Below are 24,776 nucleotides of genomic sequence, written 5' to 3' on the forward strand. Positions count from 1 at the left end.
GCGAGCGAACAAGCTCTACGCCAACATCGACAAGTGCGTTTTCTGCGTCACCAGAGATCAAAGTTCTCGGTTGCTTCGTAAGCAACGTGGGCGTTCGGGCTGACCCAGACAAGGTCAAGGCCATAGCAGCATGGCCGACGCCCCGATCCCAGAAGGATCTTCGAAAGTGGTTGGGTTTGGCCAACTACCTTCACAAGTACAGCGCTGGGTACGCGGGCTTCGCTAAGCCTTTGTCGAGCCTCCTTCAGAAGGACGTCGACTGGCGCTGGGAGCAAGAGCACCAGGATGCTTTTGACAGCATCAAGGCCAGTCTCCAAGAGGCCCCTGTCCTGGCTCTGCCGGACGAGACGAAGCCGTTTAGCGTCGTCTGCGATGCCTCCGATTACGCCATCGGGTGTGCATTGCTGCAGGACGACACGGCTGGACAGGAACGAGTCATCTCATTCCAGTCCAGGCAGCTCAAAGCCGCCGAGCGGAACTACCCTGTCCATGACAAGGAGCTCCTGGCAATGAAATATGCCCTTGTGAAGTTCCGTGTTCACCTTCTGGGCTCTACGCCCTTTGTGATCTACACAGACCACGCGTCCTTGAGGACGGCGACTAACTCGCCTCACCTCTCCCAACGGATGGCGAGGTGGCTGTCCTTCTTCGCGGAATATAACTTCCGCGTCGAGTACAAGCCGGGCAAGCTCAACGTGCTTGCGGACGCCCTCTCTAGGCGTCCCGACTATGAGTTGGCCCACATCACGCGGGTGACAACGGATCTATATGATCGGATACGCATGGCGTATCGGGACGATGAGGCTGTCGCGCCTATCGTCAAGTTCCTTAAGGCCGGAACGAGCGCGAAGTCCGACTGGCTCTCGTCGCGACAGCGCTCACGGCTCCACCGATATGAGTTGAAGGAGGGCCTCCTCTATTATCGGGTAGAGCCCACTGATCCTCCACGGGTGGTCGTACCCAACGACGAGGATCTGAAGTTCGACATCCTCGCGGAGGCGCATGACGCGCCCTCCAGCGGCCACTTGGGCCGCGAGAAGACCTTTCTGTCGGTCTCTCAGTCCTTCTGGTGGACCCACATGTACAAGTGGGTCGCCCGGTACGTCAAGACATGTGAAACATGTCAGCGGGTTAAACCCGCAGGGCACTCTTCGGCTCCACTACAGAGCCTGCCCGTACCGGCTGATTGTTGGAAGTCGATGAGTCTTGACTTCATCTTTGGGCTTTCCGCCGACGGACACGGCAACACCGGAATTTTGGTGTTCGTGTGTCGGCTGAGCAAGATGGTACATCTTGCTCCAGTTCCCGTCACTGTGACGGGCGAACAAACCGCAAGGTTGTTCGTCGATGGCGTGTTCCGCTATCACGGTCTCCCGGAGACGATTGTCTCGGACCGAGACCCGCGGTTCACTGCTGCGTTTTGGAAAACGCTGTTCCCTTTACTGGGAACTCGTCTGCAGATGTCCACTGCGGATCATCCGCAGACAGACGGCCAAACAGAGCGCGTCAATCGAGTGCTCGAGGACACTCTGCGCAGTGTGTGCGCGGCAGCGCCACGTACGTGGTCGACGCAGCTTCCAGTTGTTGAGTTTGCGCTCAACAACGCGGTGCACGCGTCCACGGGGTTCACGCCGTTCTACTTGAACGGCTTCCGCCACCCCAGAGTGCCTCTCACTCTTCGAGGAAACACTGACTCCTCTATTCTAAGTGGGGGAGAGGCTCGGAAAGCCCTTTCCTCCCAGGTCTCGGATGTGAGGCCAGTTTCGCTGCGGAAACAGGTGGAATCCTTTATGGATACCAAGCTGAACATTGTCAGCAGGGTCCGCGATGCCATGGCAGCGGCCCAGGATAGACAAAAGGAGTACTCAGACAAACATGGAAGAGGAAACTTAAGTGTATTTAAAGTGGGGGACTTAGTGCTATTAGACACGAGGAACCTACCGCTAGACACTGTCAGCTCTGTCGGCAGCAACAAGCTGAAGCACCGCTTCATCGGACCTTTTGCAGTCCTGGCCAGACATGGTGCGTCGTACACCATCGACCTTCCAAAGTCAATGACGACGCACCCGACGTTCTATGTCGGACGTCTTAAGCGGTACTTTGACCCGCAGGGGGTTGCTGACTCGCAGACCCCCCTTGACCCAGCTCCTCGAAGCGAGGGCCGGTCACAGTCGTCGACGAGGGCGTCGGAGCAGGCACCCAAGCCTCGGTCGGGACGGCAAGGCTGCGGTCAAGACCGTACGCCGGAGGGGCTCCATACGAACGGACCCCGGCGCCATACGCCGAGTACGCTGAGTACGCCGGGTACGCACCATACGCGTACGTCTGGGAGTGTGCCGCAGGCGGCTCCGGACGTGGCAACAAAGCCTCGATCCGTCGGATCATGCGAAAGGCCTCGTCCAGATCGGACGAAGAGACCCGGCGGTCCACCCGCAGGTGCAGGCTCGCGACCTCTCGCTCCACCAGGTCCAGGCGACCCGCAAGACGAGCGAGCTCGCCCTGATTCCCGGCCTGGGCGGCAGCATTACCGCCAGTCCCAAGGCCAAGTGCAATCTCAAGCACGAGGAGACGTTGACGGAGGCGGTCAACCTCAGGGTCCCGTGTCGGACCCGCAGTCGGAGCACTCGAACGAGAGTGGCTCTCGGGAGGCGCCGAGTACTCGTACTCGTACGAGGGCACCTCCGCCCCTGCTTGACCGGAATGGAGAAGTCCACTTCCACGTGGAGCGGATCCTCCAGGAGCAACGGTGTCGCGGGAAGCGACAGCTCCTCGTGAAGTGGAGGGGTTATGCCCACTCCGAGAACTCGTGGGAGCCGATTGAACGGCTCCTGATTGACTGCCCGAAGGCTGTCGCAATCTGGGAACAGAAGCGGCGGCAGCTTCATAAGTAGTCCGGGGCTTCTTGCCCGAACGGGGTACGGATGATGAATACATACCGTACCCGCGCTCATCGTGAGCGCTAGAAGCCGCGCGCTTCAGGATGTCCCTTGGCAGCATACGCTTGCTGATCAAGTGGGCAAACCTCACACGAAGATCACGCTGGTCCAGGATGTGGGACAGCTGCTGATCTTCATGGAGTTCCCATAACTCCGTGGGCGAGTACTTGAGAGTCTCCACCCACGCCCAGAACATGTCCTCACAAGAACTCCATGTGGGACAGTTCTCGGGCATAACCCAGGGGTATCCCCAAACAGGATAGAGACCACCCCGGGTCTCGGGCTTCTTACGACAAGTCGTGAAGTCCTTAAGGGGAATGCGGTGTGGCGCGAGAAGCACACACCGAGCAGCCTCCACGTTGTCGACGAACAACTGTTCTTTCTGAACAAGGGCTCGTTCATAGATGCCCCTAGAAGTGTGGCCGCCCACAAGGCCACGAGGAGCGACAAGAAGCTCTAAGAAGAGGTCAGCCCCAGAGCTCTCCTCGGGAGGCCAATACCCTCTTGAGTTGATGGCAGCTCCCTGGCTGACGGGTGCCGCCACCGAACACCCACGCACACGCTGGGCAGCTTGGAAATCCTCCTGCTGCTGGTCGAGGTCATTCGAGACCTCCCGGGGCTCAACAATGGCACCCTCCTCTTCCTCTTCTTCCTCCTTCTCCTCCTCTTCATCCGAGGAGCCGAAGAGACTCTGATAGGAGCGTCGAGTCTCCTTCTCCTCGCGGAGTGGAGACTTAGAGGCGGTACGCTTCTTTGAGGGCTTGGCGCCTTCGGCTTTAGAGGCCTTAGCGCGCGCAAGACCCTCGGCAAGCGAGAGACGTTTGCGAGGACTCCCTTCCTCATCGCCACCGGCTTTGGGAGTGCCCTTAGCCTTAACGGCCGGACTCTCAGAGCGCACAGAGGTCCTGGGACTGTGATCACCGTGATCACTAGCGGACGACTGCACGCTGTCTTCTTTGTGCTCACTGGGCACTGGGCTGTGCCCTCCCACAGAGCCCGCAGGAGCATCATGAGTGCTCTCGAACTCGGCATCGTCCTCACTGCCCGAGTTGAACTCATGTTCTACGAACCGAGGGTTCGGACGATTGTCTGAAGACGAGGGCGACGGACTGCGGCGCCTGCTTGCGCGCTTGTCCGCAGCCGCGTCACCCGAGGATCCGATCGCCTCGGAGGCCACCTGAGTAGCCTCCTTGAGTGCAGAGCCTTTGCCGTGAGGCTTAGTGCTCTTGGCCTGCGCCTTACCGGCTGCAGCCTTGGAGCGTGTCTTAGCACCGCTCTTAGCAGTGCCACGAGGCATGTTAACGGTCGAAGTGGAGACCTTGACGAAGAGCGCACAGGTTGCTGCTCGAGGCTCTAACTGTAAAGTGAGCCTCCGCCGCGCTCGCGCGGCCGAGTCGATGGTTTTCGACTTTGAGAATGAGAGTTTGTGACGAACATCTCTTCATTCTGATTGGTCGGTAAACCGAACCTAAGTGGGGGAGGATGTAACGGGGTACGTAGCACTAAGTGTACCCTGGTTACATGAAGTGTGACACTTCACACTTCAGGAGTATGACATGTCATACTCCGGGATATTTGGTACAAGGTACCAAGGTCATTCAAAACCAACCATTGGTTAAATGACATTGCATTTCTATAGGTAACTGATAGTTTGTATTAACCACAAACTTAACCTACCTATAAATATACTCAGTTTACAATCTACCTTATTTAGGTCACTTCGCTCTCTTTAATTAAAGAGGGGACCTGTGAACTGCCGTTCACTGAGAGTTTGTATACTCTCGGAAGATAACTTCCTCTAGCGCAAGGTGCTGTGTGACCCCGTCACATTGCACAACTGAACCTTTATCTAGTCGGGGTCAGTCGGGCATCCGTCGGGTTGGGTCGGGCAATGTAGCCTGACTCTTTCACACCCAGTCGGGCTAGATAACGAGTGCCAATCTCTTTTCAGTAAGCTAATTCAGCCAATCATATTATTGTTTTGTCAGATTTCGACCAAAGGACCTCAGTCAGCACAATTAGTTCAGTGCACAACAGCATGTACCATGGTAGTCCGCGTCCACACGCTTCATCTGCCTTGAGAGGCGACGCAGAGGCCTTCAGGTAGCAACAGCCCTTTGTCCATACACCACACTAACACCCCAATTACCAACCATGTATAATACATTTACATTTACATTCAGTGACAGCTCGACGGACTTCCGGAGTCTACAGACACCGCAGAGTGTTCCGTATCTCACAATCTCCAAGGTCTCCGATCCCCCAGAAGCAAACGAGCAGCTGCAATGGACACACGAAGGCGAGACTTATACACTGCAGAGACAACAGCCACAAGCCCCTTCGTCTCGTCCACAGAGAGACCAAATCCTGTCCACAGCCACATTATTGGCCTTGAGTTATTTCGTTATTGGCAATGGACCAGAAGGAGGAGAAGCAGTAATAGTAGCTGCCGGACCACTGCCTGGTCTCGTAGCGCTCGTAGTATTCCCTTTAGTATATTTCATCCCGATGGGGTTCTTACTTACGGAATTGGTGAGCGCCATCCCGGAAGCTGGAGGACACGCGTATTGGGTCGCTCTGGCGTTCGGACCGGCGTGGGGACTACAAGCCGGTTTTTGGGCGTGGGTGGGGAACTGCATGCACTGTGCGGCGTACGTGTCGCTTGGAGTTAATGTCGTTTATCGAGTGGCGGGGTGGGACAACATGCCGGTGTTGGAGTACACACTGCGAGCAGGTATTAGCATGCTTCTGTCGCTAGCAAGCTTCTTTCAGCTGCGGGTTGTGGGATACGCTGCTGGATCACTTATGGTGTTGATCCTAGTGCCGTTTCTGGTAAGTAATTAACTCCAACATGTACAATTATCGATAGCTAACGGTGTTTCGGCGCAGTTGATCGCAGTCTGGAGCGCCGTGAGAGCAGAACACTGGGACGAATTGGGTGAGATACCTGATGCCACGATGAAAGCCCAGAGCACGCACATCGGGTATGGGAATCTAGTGACAGCGCTGGCGTGGAACTTCAACGGCTACCAGAACCTGTCGGTCTTCGCGAAATGTGTGCGAGATCCGCCTCAGACATTCCGTCGCGTCATGCTCATATCGCTGGCGCTCATCCCGCTGTCGTATCTCGTGCCGGTTGTTCCTGTTATTGCACTACGTGAACCAGACTGGACAACGTGGATAGGATCGAGTTCAGCTATCTACAATGCCGGCAAATACCTGGGTGGCTCCATGTGCACGGTCTGGATCACAGTGTTGTCCTTACTGTGCGACGCTGGACTCTACATCGGCAGTCTACTCTGCAGCGTTTTCCTGGCTTGTGGCATGGCCGAGAAGGACTTTGCGCCATTCTCTCTCCGCTTCTCAGGAATGGCACGGCCCAGCGTTCACGGCATCGACCACAGCGTCATCTTCTGCAGTCTCGCCATCATCCTCATAGTCGTGACCACGACGATCGAAGACATGATTCTCATTTCCAACGCCTTGTCCGGACTGGAAACCATGGCACTTATCGCAGCTGCAGTCAGACTCCGCGTGACGATGCCCGATCTTCCTCGCTCGACTTATTTATGTGGGTCGTCACACCTGGTGCTCCTGACAGCATCGCTATTGGTACCATTTACGGTTTCAGCGTTTGTGGTGATCTGGGCCTTCACAGAGCTCATTCCAGCCGTGCTGACGGGCGTTTTCCTCTTCAGTGGCATCATCTACGGCCTCCAATCCGACCTCAAGGACTTTCAGCACACGTACGAATCCATACATGAACGTACAAGGAACTAATAAGCAAAGAGCGAGTGTCTGGTAAGCTCAAAAAGTCGATTTGCTACCAATTTGGACGAAGAATTAATCAAAACTCAAACCGTCTTACGTTTCTTGCGCGTGGAGCGACGCACTGGACGCTCCTCTGCATCGTTGTCACCTTCGAGCTCCTTCTTTTCGACGTTTACCGCTTCATATTTCGCAGACGGATTTGTCTTTGTCTTCGTCGCTGCCTTCTCCTTCATCTTCTGCAGCTCCGTCGCCGTACGAGTGAACACAAACGTCTCATCACTCGACGCCGAGCTTGCGTACTTGTATCCTTCCAGGTCAAAACCGGTAATACCTTCCACCGAGTCCACGCGGTTCTGGATCAGGTATCTGCACATGAGACCTCGGGCACGTTTCGCGTACACGGACTTGATCTTGCCGTCGTCCTTGAACACACAGTCGACCACCGAAATACCGGCAGCTTTCAGTGCCGAAGACGGTAAACTCTTGAAATACTCCTGCGACGCCACGTTAACCAGAATTCTGGGTAACTTGACGTCTTCTTTAGCCTCCTCCTCCTTGAACAGAGCGTCCAACTCGGACACAATTGTGTCCCCCCAGAACTCGTACAGGTCTTTTCCCCTTTTGTTCTCAAACTTTTGACCCATTTCCAGGCGATACGGTTGGATCAAGTCCAGAGGGCGCAAGACTCCATAGAGACCACACAAGATGCGGAGGTGGGTCTGGGAGAACTCGAGGTCCGTCTCCGACAGACTTTGAGCCTCCAAACCCTGATATGCAGGGCCATTGAGCGCTAGCGCTGCCTGTTTTAGGGTTCCACTGGGGCTTGTTGCCTCTGTCGCTGTTTTTGACACGTCGAAAGCTTGAAATCTGTCCAAATTGAGCTTGGCCAGCGCGTCACTTACTCCTAATAAGGACTTGACTTTAACCTGCGAAAGCTTCTGCAGCTGCTCGACCAACTCGTGCGCATCCGAGAGAAGGCGTGGCTGCGAGCATTGCGAGACCCGCGAGGCGGATAGGTCCAGCGTCTTTGCTGGAGACAACACGTACACTAGGCGTGCAGAAGGCATGGAGTGTCTTCAAAATCAATTAAATTCGCACGTACTTAGCATTTTGAACAACCTCGTTTCTACCGAAAAAAAAAGCTGTCGCAAGAGAACTATATTCTAATTGAGGAGATTTTAAAATCTTTAAAGACGTTTTTCATGAAAAAAAAGTTTTTTAAACAGATTTTAATCGCATTCTTAGTAGGAATGATCTTTTTCCTCATAAAGGGCCCGGTCGCGATAAGCCTTACGATAAGATCTCGTAGAACTTACCGCTGGACTTACCGCTGGAGATGCTCTTAAGCGAAAAATCGTACTTACGTAAAAAATAATCGTACCGATGGAGAAAGTGGTAAATTCATGCTTTTATGTTTCGTCTTTGGGCCGCTGATTGATAATAATTGGATGCCAACGACAAAAAGACGGTAGCGATGTTTCTCATCACTAATCAGCTAACGCTAATTTGTTTTTTTGGTCTTAAGATTTACAGAAAGTATCAGGAAGTACCCATTATAAACCTATACAGGTCAAAACGATCAAAACAACGTTATTTGCTGGTGCAATTTCTGTGCCTTCTCCCATCGTTTCTAAGCAGCCCGAAATTCGCATCAAAAACAACTAAAACTTACTTTGAAGTACAAAGCTACACAAAGTGCTCCTCGAAGTTCGCGTGTACTCCCAATGCCGAACTTTCACGTTTCCCTTTCGCAATGTAAAAATGATGTAAATGTTGATTTTAAGGCTCAAAGAAGCACATAGTCATCGTCGTCATCCTCTCCTGTACCAGCTGCACCTGTACTTGAAAGCTCATCGTCGCCTGACAGGCAGTCGGCCATGAGCAGGTCACCATCACTTGCCGAGTAGTCTGGGCGGCGTGCGGCAACTGAGAACGGGCACATTCCACCCTCCTCTTTTACTTCATCATGAAGAATCCGTACGCGACGCTCGAAATCTTCATAGTCGACACGATTTTCACATAGAAATCCCAGTGCCAGCGACGGATCGATGGTGGTCACATTCATCACGAGTGGGCGCGAGGAGTGCACCGTGCGCAAATGTGTCTGTTCAAATAAAACCCACAATCGGTCAGCTTTCGACACTTTAAAACCCAAAAATATAATCAGGAGGCTCGAACCGCAGTGGGGAAGGCAGTATTAAGTTCCGGCGCAGGGTGGACGTCGTGTGGGTCCAGGAGATGTAGCTGGTCCTGTTGCGTGCCCACAAAGTAGACTGAGTGGCCCTTCTTGCCGCCAATAATACCGACACTCTGCGGGAATGCAAACGACTTTTGGATGGCCGGTACGTAGCGTTCATTGACCTGATCCAGTCCAAGTCTCAGCGGGATCAAGATGAGCAGTGCCGTGCTCCAGTCACTCTTATCCTCGGTCGTAGGAGGATGTAGCAGTGGGTCAAAGAACTCCGGCGCGTCGTCGCCCTTCACTGCCTTCTCCACTGTCTCCTGTTCAATATGCGAGACACAGAGCTTCGCCACATCATCGCTGTACACCACTCCTTCCTGTGGCACATACATGGACAGTTCTCCTCCAAACTCGCGTCTGTGTAAGTTCACCAAGTCTCGCAGCACCTGAGCTGCCGTCGTGGGGCCGTACCACTCGCCCGGAAGCTTGTCGTACTGCACGCCTAGCTTCACCATTTGGTGGATTGAGTACCGACACTCAACGTCGGGCGAATCTGCAAACCACCGCAGCAACTGGACGTAAGTCTCGGGCAGTCGAGCGTCAATCTCAGTCTCAAATAGAGCGGGGAGACGCCAGTCTCGCCCCAAAAGACGGCGTTGTAGTGCCTGTCCCAGTAGCATCTGAGCCGACCGCAACATGCAGCCCCAACCGGCGTCACTCGTGTGCTCGTACGGTGTCATGGCAGGGTAGTCGCGACGGTAAGTGAACCACAGGATGGACTCGAAGCTGCGCTTGTACGCATCAAAGTCGACGGCTGCTACATCGTCATAGCGTTTACCTAGTAGCCACACAGGAGCACTAAGCGCTGCCGACGGCGTCACGTCGAGCGCCGAGATACCGTGTGCGAATTGCGCCATACGGCCCAAGAGACCTCCGCCCAGTTCCCACGCAGCCTGACCGAGCACGTTGTAGAGCGCGCTGGGATCCAGCGTGGAGAGAGACGTCGCAATTGATGCTGAAGACGACGCGCTACACGACGAAGGTGTTTGCGGCGTCAACGGAGAGATACACGCGCGAGAAGACTGACGTGTCGGGTTCAATATCGAAGAATAGGCAGAGAAGGTCTGATAACCCCTTGATTGTGTAAAGAACACCATAGCTCAGAAGAGTACCGATTTTTACCTGGAATGGGAAAATGGGTAAAAGTAACAGCGGAAACCCAACATTTTAAAATGTAACAATTTAGTGTACTCAAAATATATTTTGCGTTTTGGTCCCGTGAATACCGGTTTCCTCCACTCTTTTCTGACATTACTGACAACGTTGTACCCCAGCAAAATTTGTTAGAATGGGAACGAAATAAGATGCAACATCGTCAAATTCCAAGTGACTTTGCCCCGAAGGCCTCGATTATACGGACAAAAATTGAGCGCGGCAACTCTGTCTGATATGGTAGAATCGCAGCAAAGTTCGGACACGATGATTGTAGCATCAAATATTACAATAGCAATGGGCCTATCGAATGTATTGAAGCTACACTTTAAGCCAATGAGCGCGCTTCAGATATTTGTGTTTTTTGGTTCGGACATATTGTGTCCGATCAACTTCAAATATTTTAAATGTCCACCAAAACTATGTCATTCTAATATTTCCAAAATATCGCGTCTTTTCAGACAATTAAACGATTTAGAGAGGGTGTGTGGAATGGCAGATTATACATCCCTACCAGTGATATATCGATGATGTAAACGAAGGTTCTGATCCCTGGGAAGTCGTAGCGAGCGAGACTGACCGCACTTAAAGTGTTTAAGCAATTTGCTGTGTCACAAGAGACGACAGTGAAACAAATATGCTCATTTGTAAAGGCCCATGACGCTGGTAGTGCTCTGTATACCGCATTAGACAGGTTTACGATGTATTTGGCTTTCCAGGAAACGATAAAGGGATCTCTGTTGTCCAAGGATACTGTGCCTAGCTACGTTGGTTTGCTAAGAACCATCTTCTGGAGCTGCTCCCGGTTCAAGGCAGTCTTGCAGGACAAATATTGCTTCTATTCTGGACGAGTACTGTGCTAAACGAGGCACCGAGTTCACGCAACAAGCACCACCTTGCACAAAAAAGATAAAAAAGCGCAAGTCACAGCGGTGTACAAGTTCGTGGAGACGGATGATGACTACAAGGATGCAGGCCTTATCAGCATGTTGTGGTATCTACTGGGTAGGTACTGTGACACGGCCTGCCTCGTTAAAAGTCAAGTGGCGGTTTACCATGATAATTGTACCTAATATCTGTAAGTCTTGTGATATATATCTGATTTATGCTTTGATATGCAACGAATATGTGTTTGTTTATACATTTATTTCAAGCGAATGAAGTCTGCATCGTACCAGGGTGCTTCTCTCTTTTACGATTTAGGAACTTCATCATGTGTCCGGTGCACGCGTTGGCAACAATAATGCAGACAGCCCCCCAGTGAATTCCTACTGGACCAGGTGCCACAAGACGCTGATTCAACCGAGATAACATCTGTCACTACAAGACCTCTCCTCGAGCTACTCGAATCACTCGATCAAACTACGGTGGATAGTGGAGCTCAATGCGAGTTCCATAACGAGCGGACTGGAACTATTGCAGTACCCGGTATACAGGCATTTGTCAACCGACTTCTGCACAAGTGGGTTGGCGTATGCTTAGCAGGAAGTGCTAGCGTTACACAAGGTTACCCTTAGCACTCGTTCAGGCGTGGAGCAGCGCAGAATGTAAGCGACAACGACAGTGTCATGGATTTTGGATCGTGGTGGTTGGAGTTTGACGTCTATTAGTAAGGCGTTTGACTACCTTGTCAGTACGCCGCAAGACGATCAATAAGTTGGTAAGGTTATGTCGGGATGGGACTCGGAAACCGAGCCCTGCTTACCTACGCTTCAAGCAATTGAACCTATTGTACTACGAAAGGCTCACCAGCTGCAACACAGTCTCTTTTCATGTGCGTTTGGTTTCACCGAAACGCTCAACCTTCGCGACGATGTGCTAGAGGTGCTTACAGCCGTTGCGATTCTTCATTACCAAGATATGCAAAAATCTCGCACCTCGAGGTCCCTACATCATTAGATTTAGAAGATCACTTGATGAATCGAGTATCACCGAATCAAATATTTCTAGCTATGCACTAACCATCCAAAGCGACTTGGTAAAGAAAAGAAGACGCCCTGGCATCACAAAGCCGGACACTGTACCAACAGTCGACCACGTAGTTGACAAGCACACGGCTCTTATTCAACAGCAAACGAGTTTGATTGAAAAACGCTCTGCGCAAATTGACCAGTTAAGGCAGCGTGTCACGTCGCTAGAGGAGCCCACAGTGAAACCACCGCGAATCAACAATATCCTGCCCAACTGTGACGAATCTTCTGTACAATCATCGGCTAAGAAAGCGACACCAGCCAGACGCTCTCGTGCGAAATTTCTATCTGCTATGTGGTACGAGTAGTTCGCTAACCTATCCGTGACGCGAAGTCAAAACAGGAGACGTTATCACGCGGCGAGAGTTGTAGTTGCGTTTATGCGTCTACGCTTACCTGGAGGATACGACGTAACGGGATAGACATGATGATTTGGCCAAGACTCGTCTACGGAGGCTAGACAGGATGCGGAAGAGCGGATCCCTGCTTTCCTGAAGGCAAACCATTTACAAACAAAGTCATACGGGCCTGTGGTCAAGATTCTAAAGAAGATGCACACACAGGGAAAGCTGAGCGATTACATTGTGCAGTACCAAACTTGATGTGCTAAATGTCTTGTAGTGAATGCATCTCCTGATTCTGCGATGTATAAACGCCTCCCAAAGCATGCACACCAAACAGTGTGAGTAAGGTGAGTGTGGCGACGGGGAACATCAAGCTTTAGCAATGCATTACTAAAGCACAAAGCAAAATGATTTGGCTAATTGTAGTAAAAGCTTTCAGCGTTAGGAATTTTACTGGACTCTTTGTTTGACCTATCCATCGCTTTCATCTGATCATGTTAGCCCCCCGTCCGTCATCGTAGTCCTTGTGTACAGATGTTACGCAGTGACCGTTGTACGCTGTCTACTGCTGGTCCCGAGGGCACCACTTCCCCGGAGCCACTGCACCGCACACGCCGCCCGTCGTCCGCTGTTTGCTGCTGGTCCCGAGGGGCACCACTTCCCCGGAGCCGAAGTCTCACTCTGACTTCGTGTTTGATAATTGTTCACGTCAATAACACAGTCTTTTTAAATATTCCACTTTAAATGTTAGAGGCTGTCCGAATTTTCAAAAAGTATCCGAACCTGCACGGTATGACCCGACGCCAATTTGAATGATATTCAAATTTTACTTGATTATACTATCGAATTCGACGACTTTCGTTCTTAACTTAAGGACAAAAACTCTCCGGGAAGTCATTTCGGACACCTTATGGCACAGCAGCTCATGCAATAACGCGTAGGTTTAACGAAGAGCTGCTAGTATGGTGGTAGAGAGCTAATACAGGGATATATTTCTATCCCACATTCACAGGACATCTACTAGAACTGAGGCCATCAGCTTTAGGTCTTCTGTTTTGTCCTTATATTATTCTTGTTTAGGCTAAGACCCTTCCCAGCCGGTGCGTCAAGTGACGCTGCGAGACGACCACGGAAAAATACGCACCACCTAAAAATACGCCCTGCGACAAATCCATCGATCTGGTCCGATACTAAAAACAATTTGCAATTTGTCCAATCAGGTGTGGAAACGATTTTTTTTTCAAATCAGGAACCTTATGCGAACTTTTCACGATATAATATTGGGGACCCGGGTGTAGGTACTGGCGGGGTTCGCAGCTCTCAGCTTGCGCAGTCAGGAATCGATAGTGGCATGGCTTTCGGCAAACTACAATATCAGTATAATCGTCCACAATACTATTAATAACACTTGAGTATTATATGCGAGTCGATGAGAAAAACTACTATAGTTGTGTTACTATACTATGGGACTATTTCTATTGCCAAACGCCTAAAAATCTAGACAATAACGGCCCTCGTTTGTATATTTGGTCCATCTAGGATAACGAGGACAACGACCATCTAAAGGGCTAGGCTAAAACAGAATAACGAAAAGGCTTTAAATGCACAGAATCTCCAATTGTTGGCCTACAGGGCCAGCTGTCCATACGACGTCTTGGATTTCTAATAAAAGACAGAATGGCCACTCAATAGGCCAGACGAAACGACTGGTGCTCGCAATATAAAAAAATCTCTTAAAGCGGTTCTATTACTAGCCGCTCAGTAGTAAGTAGCTACTATAGCAGTAGTGGTTGTCTTTGCTCGGCAAACTACTTTCTGTTAAAGTAGTTTAGAAGCAATTATGTATTAATTAGTTCCAAGATAGTACTATATGTCAAAACTATTGTCAATCCCTGCCGCAGTACTGATAAAACGTCGTTTTTACTTGCAGCCTATACCGGCTCCAAATTATGTTTACTTTAAATCTAGAAGCTGACTACCGTCTTACCGCGTACTAGACGCCTAGGCGTTCTAATGTAATAGAACGCCTACTGGGCGGTGTATTCCTGTAGTACGCCTAGGCGGAATAATTCGAGGGAGTATCTCAAATGAGACGAACGCGATCACCTAGGTGGTTTAAATGAGGGAAAAGGAAAATCGAGATGAGCACGACTTCACCAGCACTGATAATGTATTATAGATGAAAGCCGTTAACCTCGAGAAAGTAGTAATGACCGATTCGAGCCATACAAATGGTTTTAACTGGGTCGTCGACGCTGTACGCGAATGCTTCGACAACACGGCAATCCTCGTCCAGAGTTTTCACTTCAATATTGCAACGATGCTTGCGAACGGCGGCAAACAACTCAAGCTCGCCGCCTGGAATCTCTCCATCTTGTAGCGCCTTCAAATATGCTTCGTCGAAAAGGCCATCTAGATCTTCTAAAGTCTTCATGTACTGGATCAAGGAAGCCACATAATCCGGTGTGTCTGCGCCAATGCCATGCTGCAAACAGAAAAACAAGCTCCTTCGGATATCTTCAGGGATGTACCATGCCGGGTTTGAAATACACAGCTCCTCGCGATCGTCAGCATTCGACACAAGAGCTTGGTATCGCTGATGCCACTTATCCATGCTGATTTCGCCACTAATAAGCTGTCTGAGAGGCGGATGCAGCATTTCCATGCTGAAAGCTGACCTACGAACAAGCCCACATAGCTCGAAAGCATGAGAAATCTCCTCATTCGTTTTGCTTGCTGCCCACTCAAGCACCCATTCGGCGACTTTAAAGTACTTTGGTACTTTTGGATTGCCAGCAGGCGTTTGAAGCGCCGAGTCACACAGTGCTTGCGCAATGTAAGTGTCATACTTGTCCCGATAAAATTCTTGAAAGCTGCGGTTAACGGCAACATCCAGCGGTTGGCAGAGACTCGTAAGGTTGGGTGGGACTAACAGCACATGAACGTTGTAGTTGTGAAGCCGTTGCTCATCAAACATTTTGACATGCGCCGCGTAGGAATCGATGATGTACAGGACGTGCTGGCGATAGAACTTTGTCTCTTGGCGACCGCAAATGACTTGTTTAGCGTGCTCTAACAAGATTTCATCGCTCCACATTCCGGAATTGTTAACGTCTACCATGACGCCTGGTGGACACACAGGTTTCTTCTTCAACTTCGAGAACAACAAGTGAGGGGTCAAGATTTGGCCGTCTCCAGTGATCGAGAATGTTGCAGTGAAGCGTTTGTGGCTCGTTCCACCTTTTCGCAGCAAGACCTCACGTGAGCCTTTGGTCGTAATTGTTGTTTTCGGTTCGGTCTCGAAATACCTCGGAACCTGATCCATGTTAATGACATTGCAGGGTTGAATGTTGTGCTTTTCAATGAGAGCTTGTGCCTCATTGATAAAGGCAAGACAAATAGCTGCAGCATCGACCGGAAGCGTTCTGGTAGCTGTTTGGCGGCGGGACACTAGATTGTATCGGGTTTTGAAGCGGTCCAGCCACCCCGAAGATGCTTTGAATGGGTCGGGCTGCTTATCGGAGTCGACAACTACCAACTTGCTGTGAAGGTTGAGAGCTTGAAGTTGTATATACTTGTCTTTGACACGCAGTCCTTTGTTGTTTCTCTCAATGATCCACTCGTGAAGGTCCTTCTCCAGTTGTTGATGCTGTGGGTTTCTACCTCCTCCAGGCAGACGCCGAACTGTTCGTGTCGCTACTTGTCGGTCTTTGGAAGCGGCATGAAGCTTCTCTCGGTTGCGGTGCCAATCGCGAACCAACGATGGAGACGTCAATTCGTACTTTTTAGCAAGCGCGTTGAACCCAGACCCTTTAACGTTGAACTTGTACTCGCTGATTACATGCAGCTTGAACTGTAGGCTATAGCTGGAGCGTTTTGAAGGCATGCTTGTGCGTGTTTTTGAGCAAAATGGGAACTGCCAAGGCACTGAAGGAGGCAAAACCAGCTCGGTCGGACAGCGTCGGCCATCCATCGGCAAAACCAGCTCGGCCGGCAAGCGCCGGCCATCCATCGATGAACACAAGTTTCAGCTTGCCGTATGTGCTACTACCACATGGTCATGCTAGGCGTTATATTTGAATAGGCGTTCAATACGAGGGATTCTTCTCTCCAAAATGATTTTGACTTGATCGTATTAAACGCCTAGGCGTCTAGTACGCGGTAAGACGGTAGTACATGTATAGATAAATGGAATTCGTCGTGCAACCTGCACGAGAAATCATTTATGCTTTTGGATAGTGATATGCTGGACGGAAATCTCGAGCAGTCTGTAAAAAGTCAGTAAAGCGATGGACGTGCTGGATGCACGCGTCGGTGAGGTGCTAGGGAACACAAGTGCTTGGACAAAAAAATACGTGTATATACAGGGCTCGTCCGTTTTGTGCGGTGGTTGTTTGGAGCCACTCACGAAGACCGCCGCCTATTTTTTTCGCCATCTCATTCCGCCAAGTCGAGCCGGTGAATTACGACGCTGTTGAAGAATGTTTATCAGGACGCCCTTAGTGAGTCCACTGTATAAAGAGGTACTCACTACCCAAGAATGCATGCGTTATCTCACGGTAATGGAGCGACGTGGTGTCACTGGAAAGTCTGCATTTGGCAATGTTTGCTCTGCTATGGCGTACGTCTACATTTCCACAGAAGTCTCGCGTCCTCACGATTTCGACTCTCATATGAAGCGCTGTTTGAAGGGACTCCATCACACAGTGACTCAAATGGCTCAGAGAAGAAATGAACGACAACGTGAAGGAAAGGAACCGTTCACCTTTTTAATGTACAGAGCAGTGGCGAAAGCGATGCTAAATTCAACCAAAAAGCGCGACGCGTTTGGTCACTCCTTTCTGCTAGTGTTTTGGGGCCTCATTTGTCGTGCGAAGATTGCAGAATCGATAATGCGTGTTCATTTATCTTGGTTTGAAGATGCAATTGCGATCACATTGGCTCATATGAAAAATGGCCAATATGGTATTAATGGCCGGCCCCATGACCCCATGCACGTACATGTATATGCCAACCTGACAATCCCAGGGATTTGTTCCATTCTAGCTCTTGTGACTCTCTTTGCTTGACGCTGGCGGTAAACTATTTCTTGGGACCAATTAATACAGCTGTTTTCGTAAAATTTTGAAAGACGTGCTAAGGAGGCGATGCCACGGGTGATGTGCTAAGCAAAGTTGGTCTAACAGCGGGTGGTTTTGGCACTCACTCATCGAGAAAAGTGCCGCGATGTATGTGAGTAGCTGCTCCACATCCGGTCCTTCTGCTACAACAATCTGTCTTCGAGCAGGATGGACACTTCCGGGGGATATAAGACAAATACGCTCGTTTTGAGGCGGTTGCAGATATGGCTGTGGGCCGTATGTCGCCCCCCCCCCTCCTCCCCTTTGATCATCCCAACTTTGCTACATTACCACCACCTTTTGCCCCCTCACCTCCCTTACAAGTCAGCGTCACGAGTTGGAAGAGCATCTAGAAGCTGAAAAGGCAGCGAAATTCCCTGGTGTGCCACCAAGTTTGCGAATGAAATGCCAGTATGGACTTGTTTCAATACTCCATCACACTTCGTTCCTGATAAGCAAGTTGCCTCCAAATCATTTGATATTTGCCACGTCATTTCTTTCTTCGGACATACAAGTATCACTTGCATGAATTCGACACCATGTAGTATCAAGAAAATGACCCGATCGGTCAATCTGGTATTCCTCTACATATTGGTACTATGATAAGTCTACAGAAGTACAAAGCATAGGTGGAGATACTGAAAGAAGGCCAGGCAAAACAGTTTGAGAATGCACTCATTTTCATGGATCCGGCCCTGGAGACAGCATTTGAAGCTGATTTAGCGCTCAAACCTTTGCTGCAGTGGGCTTTCATCTGCCCAAACACTCCCACCGACCCCTACTACCCAAGTCGTCGCTCCTTCTACAGCTACACATTCGGGACTTCACATGGGAACGGGGCATTTCTTTGTGTACCCAGAGAGTTTGAGCTGTATGCAGGCACCCTCCGCGTTGTAAGCAGCTTTAGTGCCCAGGGCAACCGCCGCTACGACTTCTGACAAATAAGGACATGGCGACGCGGAGAATTAAGGTTTGCCTGGCTGAGCTCCAGCGATTGATGCACCACATTGAGTCGTTGTAGCGGACGAGGAGGTCCGTCGAGCATACAGCTCCACAAACTCGGCTGGCGTCCTCTTCAACCAGACAAAAAATCGTCCTTCTTTCTCGTCTCTTTCAGCCAAGGGGGTGAGAAGCGATGGGGTCATCTGTTGTGGAGAACACTGGCACGAGAGCTTAAGAGTCGAACTAACACACGCTAAGTTATGCATATAATCTCGTCAGTGACCGGGTTATACCAACATCTCAGATGCTTAATGTTTCCTGCAAAATGCACGACGATTTTCAGTGCAATCTTTGCATTTTACCGATTTGATTTGGATTTGTAAGCTAGCAATCTTCCGATGTAGGAAATTCGTCGCTCAATCTGCACGACGAATTCCTTAGTAACTGCTTTATTTGAACGACGAATATCAGAGACGTAGTGATGAAGCTATTGGCGAATCCAAATAGTGCGGATCACGCGCATAAAGCTAATTGCTGTGTATCCCTTGGCCGTGGTAGTCAAGCGAGTCTTCGTCCATCTTAGATATCTCGATCGCGCCCATGCTGCACAGCACATCAATGGTGACCTCTAGGCTCTTTCAGAAGAGAAAACGACTGACGAATCTTCAGTGCCTGCTCATTTGTGACCGTCGACGATCAGTCCCTACTGCTACGCTGAACGAGATCGTGGAGTGAGCTTACACCGAGCTCTTCATTTAAATATTTTTTAAAATCGACAGATAAAGGATTAATAACATACCTTTTAAAAAAGTGAAACATTTAGCATTTCTTGCTTAAACCATAATAAGTAAATTAGGACTTTTTTGCATGAAATGTTTACTTTTTTATTGACGAAAGCGAGCGGATTATTTTACAGCCGCAGCTTCGAAGATAATTCATTGCATCTTAGTGAGGTAAGCTTGGAGCGTCCAAATATTCAACACGGTCTGGCGATTGGAGTCCCCGCGATGTTTATCCTGAAAAAATACCAACAAGTTACGGTTTTAGAAATACTATATATTGCTAATACATGATCGTCTGGAATTGCATGGTTTTACGAGTTTACAATCGTTATACATAATTTAACTTATACCTGCTCTTGTTTTTCATAATAGGATCACACGACGCATACGATGAGATGCTGTAAGTCCTGCAAATTAGGCGTAGAGATAATGAAGTTTAAGATACAGTGTAGTCTTTGACGAACTCCTATTGAAACAAAACGTACTTCGTGCGATGCGTATGCCTTATCCATCATAAGCTTTTTACTACCAATACTTGCAAAGCGTGGCATTGTGCATCGTTTTACAAAAATATAGCTCCCACCACAAAATCATACACAACCATAAGCACAACTGCACAGAACACCTTCAGCCACATACGCCACGCACGCCGCCTCGCACTAACCACTATCTCACCACGCTCAATTCGGCCAATAAAAATGCAATATATTGTTTTGAGCCAACTAGGCACTTACCGAAAAAAATTGCAAAACGGTGCATTTTGCCACATTTTACAGAAGAAGTTTTCTATATTAGTATTTGATATTTCTTGAAGTTATTACATGTATTTTGGTCACCAGAAATAGCTACTAAAACGTGCCATTTTACAAAATCGTTTTATAAATTGTATCGAGCGATTTAAATAGGAAATCTTTAAGTCTGAAAGAAAAAAAGAAAGGTAAGCTTCGAGCAATAAAAGTAACAGCAGAAATATACGTCGCTTAAACTCAGCCTCAAAAACATTGCAGAGTCCTGTTTATTTTCGCCTATGTAAGCCCGATTCGGCTTTTCCTCTCGAAGCGCTTCTTGTTGCTTCTTCCAACGCCAAACCATAGCACGGTCAGCACCGCATGATGACGCCACATAGGTCACCTTCTCGCCTTCGGCAATACGCTCAAGTACTCTTCGCTTCCGCGCGTTAGTCGCTGAAAAGCGTCGCACTCGTGCCATTCGACAAATGAGCTGGATTTATGGCTCCGTGCGGAGATGTCTGTGACTATAAAAATTTTACACCCTAAAATACATTTTTTACGATTGACTTGATTCTTAGTTTTACAATGTTGCATGCTCGCCATGTTTTACGGTAATTCGACAAACGTTTCAGTGGAGATCAGCGCTTACGATGCTTCACCAGTATCTGAAGCTTCTGGAGCTCTTGGACCTAGAGGACGATGATCTCACAGACCTTTCCTTCACCCCTACGTGTAACCGTTGTCCGCGAAGTCTCTTTGAGGAGCTGAAGGAAGGTGAATCCGTCGCCAAGGCTCTTCAAGGCAACGATGCAGACCTGCTTGATGTGCGTAAGTCGTTTGATGACCTAATTGCTATCAAACCCGAATGCACCAGTTATCTCAATACATCAGCTTGTATGTTGTTTTACGTTTATTGTAACATGTATATCCCCACGAGCGGACATCGTTCACAGCCTTGACTTCGAGTCAGGCTGCGCTCGAGTGCTCCGCGGCAACACTAGCAGCTTGGGTCGTGCCGAGAAAGCAGACCTGAGCGCGTTCAATGACATTTCTGCCACCGCTACTCCAGCTGGAAACAAACAAGAAGGTTTCTTTGTAGAGCGCATTCAAAAGCGCATCCGTCTTGTCCAACAAGAACAGCGGTTTGCCTACGCGGTATTATTCCATCCACGTCGAGCGTGTTGAAAAAGATCTTCAGTATGGCAATAGTCTGCACCCGATCACCTTGGAACAGATCTTGTTCCTGCGCCAGGACACAAACTATTGGGACGTACACACTGCCGATAGTCTTAGAAGCTAACGGTAATGCCAGTACGTGTGAATCACGTATCGAACGTCACAAAGTGTACGGACGTGTTTGTTGCAGTGTCTATTTGTGAATGGAATCAAAATCAATGGCTTTAACGAAGGCAGTGGAACGACCACTAGAGAAGATACAGCTAAAAACTATTGTTGTAGATTATTTACTAATTAGTACTTATCTTACTCAATTTTGATGCTACGAGCTTACAACCGCCACAAGTTCTTTTTTTTTTGTTCCGAAGAAACGTAGCAAAGCAAGGGGGGGGCATGCGCTGATGCAACTTTCAAAATACGGGCCGCGGCAAACCTCTCACCCTGCAGAAAAGAAACATGATCGTGTAGGTGAATGAATATTCCACAATTGAAGCAAAGATTGGCCGATATGGTAGCGTAGGAACCCGGGAGCGTGCAGCGGCCTTGAAGTCGGTGTACACCTTTTCAACTTCAAAATGGCGACAGGTAAAATCAAAGTGACAAAACGTAAGTTCAAAGTGACATCGAACATAGGAGCCAGCAAAGCCAAACTTGATATTGTCTTTATTCTTGATATTGTCTTTATTCTCCTACAGGCATATCTTTCATCTGGATCGCACGCGCATGGAACTTCATGGTGTGCAACGAGCACTTGTAGCAAAGTTCTGGGGTGATAGCTTCGAGTACGAGGAGGTCTGCAGCCAGCTTTAGGTAGCTTTCACGGTGCGCCTTGATGGTGAGGTGCGGTGGGACGCGTAGAATAGCTTGACGATGGCGCGACATCGCGCCATCTTGGCCTTCGTGAGCTGCACGGAGAACCCGTCGAACGGTAGCGTCGTCGTACAGCATTGCTGTGTGGGTAGGAAGCACAGTGAGAATTGCTAAATGAATGAAAGGCAGTGCGGCCACAAACTGCAGCAACAGTGTCCACTGATTCCATCGACGCCGTACAGCCAGCCAGCGTCCACCAAAATTGGCGGGAGTAGTTGCTTACGTTTTGTCACTTTGATTTTACCTGTCGCCATTTTGAAGTTGAAAAGGTGAAAGTAACGGTCGCTCCTGTAATAGCACACTGTAACAAGAATCCCTGAACGAAGCTCGAAGAGGTTCTAAAAGCGGTTGAAGTTGCAGTGTGGTGTGCCTTCTTCTAGCGATTATATATCAAACCTTTTTGCTTTTAATATTGAACTTAAAGTATCGTGAGACGAAGCGCGCCAGAGCAAGCACACGTCACCGGAGCTGCGTGGAATTATCAGAGAGTTTGTCATCGCCGAAATGAGGCTACACGACCAATTACTGCACAATTAATTGCCCCCCCGTGGCAAAGTCATGGACAGGAAAAAAAGCAAATTGGTTTGAAGTATGCGTCGGCTAATAAGAAAATGGGATTTTTAGTACATGTAATAAGCATTGGAACTTTCTTAGCGGAAAAAGAACATAATTTTGCTCTTCGTGCAACAAATTTGTAGAAGAAGCTTGCGAGTCGAGAACCCGGTGCGACATGAGGTCTTTCTTGACGAGTCGTACGTCAAGGTCAATCACGTTTCTGGTAAAACGTGGCTGATGGAAGGCAAAGAAGGGAAGTCAAAAAGTGGTAAAGGGTCATGGTTTTTTATGTTTATTGTGTAATAGATTTCCTTCTCTGATATCGTTTTTTGTAAATTTAGGATTGTCATGGTCGCTGCTGGCATAGTAACCTGTGATGCTAACACTCAAGTATGGACTACTACACTCTCTCAAGACGAAATACATGGCTCTTTAGTCGAAATCTCAAACAAGGACTGGGGCTGCAAGTAAAATTGAAAAAAAAAAATTTCGAGTCACTGGATTTCCACGAAAACATTGACTCGGAGATGGTTGAGAAGTGGTTCACCGAGCTCTGCGCCACTCTCAAAATGAGACATGGTCCTTGCAGCATCCACTGGATGGGGCACCGTATCATGTACGACTGACCAGCCCTTCGTCGAACAAGTCATGGTTAAAGGCGGATATTCAAATATGGCTCACAAATTGCACTAATTTTTTCTTACAATTCATTTAATTTGTTTGTAGGATATTTTGGAGGAACATTATGTTATAGCTCAGCTGCTTGTGAGATTCAAGCCCCACAAATCGGCCCCGATTTACGCAACACAAGTTATTGCTGCAAACTTTGACCATTTGGTATACTTCACCCACCCACCCCTTTCCATCCCGAGCTCCAGCCAATACAGTTGGTGTGGGGCCTGATGCAAAACCACATAAATACTGCGTCAAATGCTTGAGAGCTCGACGTAAAAGTGGATGAAGAGCTTGCAAAGGTGATAGATAATCGCTGAATCAAGTATTACCGCCATGTCCAAAATTTGAAAACAAATACGCCACTGTGATGGGTAGCTGCTGCCTTGTGAGTGATAGTGAAGAAGGCCAAGATAACGATGACGACGACGCAGAAGGGGACATCTACAGCAGCAGTAGCAATGAAGATGCAGACAGTCAAGCAGTAATCTAATCTCTTTAGTATACCCCCAATAAAAAAATATTGAATTTGCAAGTCTGTTTTGACCAGCAGTATCTGCTTCAGTGACCGCTGGCAAAAATGATCTCTGTTTGTCGATCCGACCAATCACAGGCAAATCTTTCATCACAAAAGCCTCAATTATAAATGGCCGTGGTAATGTCTTGCTCGCGAGCCTTGCTGCCTCAAACAACTGCGAATTACACATTTTTGACACCAGAAATGGGTGTAAAACCGGATTTTGCATCTTATAGTGTGTGCGGTGGGCGTGTATTGATGTAGAAGTTTGTAAACGGCCTAGCGAAGGGTTGTATCCTCTCTCTTGTAATAAATACTTTCGTCGACAGCCCACGGTTTTTTTTTCATGTGTCCGCCTACAATTTGCTGGTTTCGCTCGTATCGCAGGTCTCCCGATTATGGCATGGTCTTTGTAATTACCGTATTTCGCATGTAGAGAGCTTCAGCTGCTTATGAGCTACACCCTATTATTACCAATTCGCATAAATTATGTATTCAAAATAGTACCTTGGTGTCATAAATTATGATGTACAATTTTTAATGGCTAATAAAAATTGAAATAATATGTATGGCCATTTTTGAAAGTGCCATTTATTTTTCAGCGGCCCTGGTTCCATTTTACCCAACGCATAGCAATGTGAGGTCAATTAGAGACATGAACTGGCGATACGGGTTGCGCACGAGCTCTTCCACGGCCTCTTATTGGGGGGGGGGGCAAGATGCAGTGCGGCAGCGATAAACAAGACTTTCATAGTTGCCGCTGAAGCCGGCTACGCAGCAATTATGAATATCTGCGAGCCAAACGAGAATTTGACGATTATATGCTGGCAGAGGCATTCCAATGCGCAGCAGGATGTGGTCAAATTGAAGCTATCCAGCAACTTTACTCTGAAGGGTACCAGATTGCGTCTTCAACGCTTTAGAAAGCAAAGATTGTGGTGGGTGGTGATAGTCATCTCGAAGTGCTTAAAGTGCTGGATGGCAAGAGAACCATCT

At 48.9% G+C, this 24,776-nt stretch overlaps 3 protein-coding genes across 3 annotated transcripts; 1 reads left to right on the forward strand and 2 right to left on the reverse strand.

The window, feature by feature from the left end:
- Positions 1–5,444: 5,444 nt before the first annotated feature.
- On the forward strand, positions 5,445–6,716 carry PITG_10734 (Amino Acid-Polyamine-Organocation (APC) Family; the record flags this gene model as incomplete). Its single annotated transcript, XM_002901523.1, has 2 exons — positions 5,445–5,768; positions 5,826–6,716. 2 exons carry the CDS (start codon positions 5,445–5,447, stop codon positions 6,714–6,716), a joined length of 1,215 nt encoding a protein of 404 aa, XP_002901569.1.
- Positions 6,717–6,790: 74 nt separating this feature from the next.
- On the reverse strand, positions 6,791–7,774 carry PITG_10735 (uncharacterized protein; the record flags this gene model as incomplete). Its single annotated transcript, XM_002901524.1, has 2 exons — positions 6,791–6,838; positions 6,884–7,774. 2 exons carry the CDS (start codon positions 7,772–7,774, stop codon positions 6,791–6,793), a joined length of 939 nt encoding a protein of 312 aa, XP_002901570.1.
- A 719-nt stretch (positions 7,775–8,493) lies between these two features.
- PITG_10736 (cysteine protease family C54, putative) lies at positions 8,494–9,806 on the reverse strand (the record flags this gene model as incomplete). Its single annotated transcript, XM_002901525.1, has 3 exons — positions 8,494–8,811; positions 8,886–9,167; positions 9,228–9,806. 3 exons carry the CDS (start codon positions 9,804–9,806, stop codon positions 8,494–8,496), a joined length of 1,179 nt encoding a protein of 392 aa, XP_002901571.1.
- Between the last annotated feature and the right edge of the window lie 14,970 nt (positions 9,807–24,776).

This window comes from Phytophthora infestans, genomic scaffold (assembly GCF_000142945.1).
Source record: "Phytophthora infestans T30-4 supercont1.20 genomic scaffold, whole genome shotgun sequence".
Classification (NCBI taxonomy): domain Eukaryota; phylum Oomycota; class Peronosporomycetes; order Peronosporales; family Peronosporaceae; genus Phytophthora; species Phytophthora infestans.